Source organism: Aptenodytes patagonicus, chromosome 5, assembly GCF_965638725.1.
Source record: "Aptenodytes patagonicus chromosome 5, bAptPat1.pri.cur, whole genome shotgun sequence".
NCBI classification, from domain to species: domain Eukaryota; kingdom Metazoa; phylum Chordata; class Aves; order Sphenisciformes; family Spheniscidae; genus Aptenodytes; species Aptenodytes patagonicus.
The window spans coordinates 81013673-81019672 of NC_134953.1; the positions used below are offsets into that span (position 1 = coordinate 81013673).

At 38.3% G+C, this 6000-nt stretch overlaps 1 protein-coding gene across 7 annotated transcripts in view; it reads left to right on the forward strand.

Moving 5' to 3' along the window:
• The window catches only part of NTNG1 (netrin G1), a 160984-nt gene extending 158670 nt beyond the window's left edge, over window positions 1-2314 (forward strand). For all 7 annotated transcript variants that reach the window (XM_076337935.1, XM_076337933.1, XM_076337929.1 and 4 more), the window contains one exon: window positions 1089-2314. In XM_076337935.1, coding sequence (XP_076194050.1) covers window positions 1089-1315 — 227 coding nt within the window. In that variant the 3' untranslated portion in view covers window positions 1316-2314. The remainder of the gene's footprint in view (window positions 1-1088) is intronic.
• The last annotated feature ends 3686 nt before the right edge of the window (window positions 2315-6000 follow it).

Below are 6000 nucleotides of genomic sequence, written 5' to 3' on the forward strand. Positions count from 1 at the left end.
CTGCTTCTAAACCAAATAATCTTTTCCCTAATTCTTTGAGCGAAAATTTTTACTGTTATGTTCTGCCTAGATAGTAGGGGCAAGATCTTTACTAAAATTGCCTCTCCTATGGCAGACAGAGCTGTAATCTAGCACATACTCTACTAGTGATATCATCTGGAATAAGACACGGATTGACACGTTTAAGTAGTATGTTCCTCATATCTCTACATATTTACCCAGTGAAATATTTCAATTGATATTAAGTAAGATAAAGTAAAGCTGTCAGTTTTTCAAATACGGTAGTATTACGCAGCTCGAAGACTTTTGCCTGTATTATTGTCTCAACTCTTTTGTCAGATCTGACTTCTGAAATTACTGTATCAGGCTACAACATCTAAATAAGATAGTTTTAAGATGCCAGTTACCCTTGTACCAAAGTAGCAAATCTAATTAAGAGGAAATATTTGATCTGTAATGGAAATAACATTATCTTTTATTTCCGTATGTATATACCATATAATCCCCACCGAATAGCATGCTGAATTTCCTGCCTGTGCTTGCCTTATCTTTTCTGTGCAGTTTTTTCAGATCATTAATACATGCAGTTCTCAATTATAAAACCCTGCCTTCTCATACAGCTCTTTTTACTTCAGCAAAGCCATGCTGCATTTTTAACCGCTGCTCATGCTTGCCAAAAGCTCTAGATACGTTGCCCCTTTCAAACAATAACACACGCACCTACAGTTCCAGTTCAGTAGTAACTATAAAAATGCAGACACTGGCACAAGGCAGGTATTAATATTCATATTATTTCATTATTAATCATTATTCATATTATAGTCATTAATTAATATTATCATAGTCAGTGGTCTGAAGCGAATGATACGGTTCTCCAAGACTACAGCCTAAAAAAAAAAAAAAGAAAATATCAAATAAAGTAAAAAATTCAAACTTGAAGTGTTTAAAAAAACCACATCCCCTGTTTACATGTCTCAGGAAGAGGGGGGAGGTAGCGTTTTAATTCTGGTTTTAGGGCAGAGTTTCTCCTGTAGATGAACTTATATTTATTCTGCTTTTCTTTCCCTCCCTCCCCTGCTGTCTTGCAGCAAACGTGTGCGACAACGAATTACTGCATTGCCAGAACGGAGGAACATGCATCAACAATGTGCGATGCCAGTGCCCTCCGGCTTACACTGGCATTTTATGCGAGAAGCTGAAGTGTGAAAGGGATCCAGGAGGCTGCAGCCAAAACTCCGGCCAGGGAGCAATATCACCCGGGCCTCTATTACTGCTGACTGCTCTACTAGGAGCGGCTGGACTCTGCATACGCTAGACTCCGTATGGTCGATGGCATCGCATTCAGACTGCTTCAGATGAACGTGCCACATGAAAACGAAACAAAATCCAAGCGTTTGCTGCTGAAATTTAAAAAGGAAAAAAGGGAGAAAAACTAGCCACATACAAACTAAGAAGGCCTAACTGAACTAAGCCATATTAATCAGTTACGGACAGGGCTCTGAGTCAAGACTCTTCACCTCTGACTCGAGAGAAGCGGGCAGCCGCCTATTCTGTCAAATCAGTGCTAGCTGCAAAGCTTACACAGGACCGAAACGGCTTTGACAGCCCCCAGAAGGGGAAGAGAATTTAAAAAACATTTGCTACTCCTATATGGTGCGCTACTGTACCTCCGCCCGGCGTGTGGACCGACCAAATAAAGGCATTCTTTGCTGTCAGTGCATTGTGGGTATAAGGAAATCTGTAAAAGCTGCCATATTGGCCTGCTTCAGTCCCCGAATCCTTTCCAACCTGTGCTTTAGTGAACGTTGCTCTGTAACCCTTGTCGGTTGAAAGATTTCTTTGTCTGATGTTAGTGACGCACATGTGTAACAGCCCCCTCAATAAAACTCAAGCCAGTCATATCCTTGTATACCTTAGCAGCACTGCATCAGTAAGATGCTGTGTTCACCTACCGTACAAGAGTGGCTATAGGACAAAAAGTGTATTTATCCTTTTGTATTCAAATGAAGTTATTTTTCTTGAAATAATGTACAATGTAGATTTTTTGTATTATTGCCTATTTGTGTTACCAGACAATTTGTTAACGTATTTAATTCTAATCAGATAAGAGAAAAATATGACTTTTTATTTAGTCCTTTTCTTTTTCCTTTCATTTAATTGTGCAGAGATTTCTCTGTATGGGCAACGTGCTGGCATCAAAGAATATCAGTTTACATATATAACGAGTGTAATAAGATTCCACCAAAGGACATTCTAAATGTTTTCTTGTTGCTTTAACACTGGAAGATTTCAAAGAATAAAAATTCCTGCATAAACAGTTCCAGGATGACGTATTGCTATTTCTTAAGGCCTTTTTAGAAAACAGAAGAGGTTTGATCATTTTACCACCTAGCATGTGGAAGAAAAACAGATCCAACAGTGGAAATTACATCATCACAATCTAACCTGGTTTTATTTTTACTACTGTCATTATTTTTGCAAACAGTTTTAAACGTAAAGGGCATCATTTGTTTGAGGAAGATTTCATCAAATCCCAAGCTTGGAAAAGGTATGAAAAGTTGAAGAGTTCTCATCTTTGTTCTCTCAATTCATCACAGAAATTATTCCAAGACTAATTTACAAGGTATGACAGAAGCTAGTCTTTAATTCCTACTGGTTTTGTGGATCCTGGCAGTAATGAAGTAGATATAGCCACAGCTTATATTGTTTCTCCAAAAGCTTCATTAAAATGATATGTTTATATATGTACTACTCTGCCTAAGAAACTGCAAAACCAGCAGCAATCACAAGAAAAGCCAAGATTTAACTTTTAATAAAGTCAAATTTAATATTTAGAAGGAATGTCAAAATATACAGCAGCGAGTAGATAAAAAGTGCTGCTCCAGCAAATAAAGTTTGTTTCAAGTATTGCCCAAGGTGTAATAAATTCTTGTTTCTGCCTTTTATTAGGCCAATTACTGCGTGTGACAGAAAAGGGTAGCAAGAATAGAGAGGCAAGCCAAAACCACAGCAGTGTTTCAAAGTCCTGGGAAAAAAAAATAAAATCAAAAGGTAGCAAGACTGTATGAATTCGTTTCCTGGCAATTTTCATCATAATGGCTATAAATATTTTACCAACATTATAGCCTAGCATGGAAAAAAACTAATCAGCAAAAGAAAAATTCCTGAGAGAAACAAATTCTACCTGGCTGCCTCTTCCAAATGGTGAACAGAGCAGAATTTAGGGTACTGCCTTCTTGGACAAGCTCTTTCCGCTGAGGAAGCAAGTTTTGCAGGCCAGTACCCAGCCTCCAGAAACGGGTAGGCAAATCAGGTCTTTATTTCTAAGAGAATCCTATGAAGATGATGATGGTGAAGACAACAAGCTGGTGCTTGTTCAGGCTGTCACCTTGGCCCTTCGCGTAGAATGTTTGCTGTTCACACTGCCACTCTCTTTCGGTGGGCTAAGTAAGGTAAGGCAAAGACAAATTAAGAGCTTGGCTGGCTGCCAGCCACGGCCTACATGAGATTGCAGGTATATATTAGAAGGACGTTCACGACAATAAACAGAAAATTATATTGCAGACTCAATGAGGAATATAAATGCTAATACAGGTGACATGCAGAGCCGGAGATTACCTACAATTAAGTGGATTTCTGATATTAAAATGTGGAATTTAAGTTTTCTTAAAGCTTATTAGCACAGACCAAATTCAGATTGTGTAATTATTGGAAAAGATGCACTTTAACTGTCCTTATAAACTCAAGGCTTTGTGAAAGTGCTAAGAAAGCATGTTATGCACGTTTGGTGAGAAGGGATTCTGCCAGCAGTGCTGAAATATAATGAATATCGGATCGCAATCAATTCAGCTGCATTCCAATTTTATATACTTATGATCTTCTACACCAGGGCAGAGTATATGGCTTTCCATGTATTTAGCTACCAGTTCGTGCATTTTTTCCTCCCTCACCTATTAATAAAATTACAGTTTTATACAGGAGTACATTCAGTGGAAATTTTTCTTATCAATCATCCTTTTCTTCAGCTTCATTATTTTTTCCTCTGAATTCCACGGAACTCCACTAATTGAAAATTTTGAATATAAGTTCCTGCTGCTGTATTCCAAGTATATTTGTAACATTATGTGTGCATCTTTGAGAGAGGAGGAGATTTACATCACTCAGCATTGCTTTACCTGCTTTTTTATTTAATTCAGTGGAAAACGAAGGCAGAACCTGTTCCCCATTTCAGAAGCTGTGAAGAACAACAGACTCCTTTTCCTGAAGATACAGTAGGATCCTTCCATGATAACATGTAGTCACAGTATCTGCTTTATTTTTCACCTGAAAATATATACCCCTTCCAACATATTCTAGGTTTCTTGGAGCGGGTATCCTGTCCCTGCGAATGCCTGTAAAATAGCAAACACATACATGATACTGAAAAAATCACAAGAGCAACACGATCACTAACCTAGGATTTTGGTTCATATCAAAGCACAGCAAAAGGAACCTACTGAGGAATTATTATTTCCTGTATGGTATTTCTTTCCTGGAAGGCTTAGCATCCAAGAATTGACCAGGCTTCACGTGGCTTAGTTGTCCAGATTATAGCTCAGAGTACAATGACCTTAAACCTAGCATTCATAATTAAATTTATGCAGTTATATTAGTTCCAGTTATTTTGCTAAATCAGTCAGTCCTAGTCAGCTTGCAATTCCTGTCTTTCTAACTAGAGAATTGGTTCTGATCCAGGATCCACATGGTTTAACATCTGAAAATGGGGCAGCTTATGACAAGGTGCTGCTCCCTGGGAAGGGAGCTGCAGAAATTTCCACTTCAAGCTAGCCAACTTTCTCAAAGGGACATTAAGAGAGAGGCATCTCTCTTAGTGCTACATAACTGTTTCAAAAACAAACTAGCCAAAGGAAAAAAAATCTAGTCAGACGCAAATTGACCCCAATATTGCCTTCAAATGATAATTGATCTAATACTTTATCATGACTGAGCCACAGATAAAAAGTTATTTCATGTAGTGAACGGAACAAAAAAATAATGTGCAAAAGACTCCTCAAATTTAGAAAGAGCTCTTCTGCTTGCATATAATTTTATACATCTTTCTCATAACTCCAAGACGCCAGGGGGATTTGTTATAGCCTCACTGGGATTCTAGGTTTATTAAACCATTGAATTAACTAGATTCATCCATGCATGCAGTTTATTCACCTGTGAGAAATGTGAGTAATATTTTTCATAGAATATGCAAGACCAGATTTCCAGCCAACCTGCAGCCCAGCCTTCACGTTTGTCCTTGCAAACGCAAAGTTACAGATGTAAATATTAAGACATAGTCAATCAATTCATTCCTAAGAAAAACTGTAAGTTTAATTATTTATGGATGCAAACATTTATCTGCCAAAATGCAGATCTGGCGTTATAAATCAGAAATTTTAAATTAACCAACTTAACACCTTTCCCACCACCATACAGTATCAGAAAGAAGAGGGTGTAAGAAGCGTATGCAAAACAAACAAGCAGAGCAGCAGCATTTTGCACCATATGGGGCATTTCATTTAATGAAATGAAAGTTCAGCACCAGTACAGTATGTTCACCAAGACACCATTTTTGCCACAATATGCAATAGATGAAACTCCAGTACAAAGCGTATGTTTCCCTTCGTTGTTTTTCTGGCCATCATTATCTATACAGACCCGAGCACATACATGATGAAATACTGTTCAATAAATTTTACAGCCTCAAAGAACACGGAGAAGACTAATGTTATGCAATCTGTAGACCTAAACAGATTGTAAAGGCTTCGGGGTTGAATTCCCGCACACATTGCTAGCTAATACTCGTTTCTGAGAAGGACCGGGATAAAGGTCACATCATGGAAGTGCACTGAATCAGAGTTTCACGGCAGTCAGTAGAACCAAAGTGACAGCCTAGTTACAGAAAGCACGAGGACGGTGTTAATCCTGCATCTGTCAGCAGGGGCAACCACATCCCACCCCGGGACA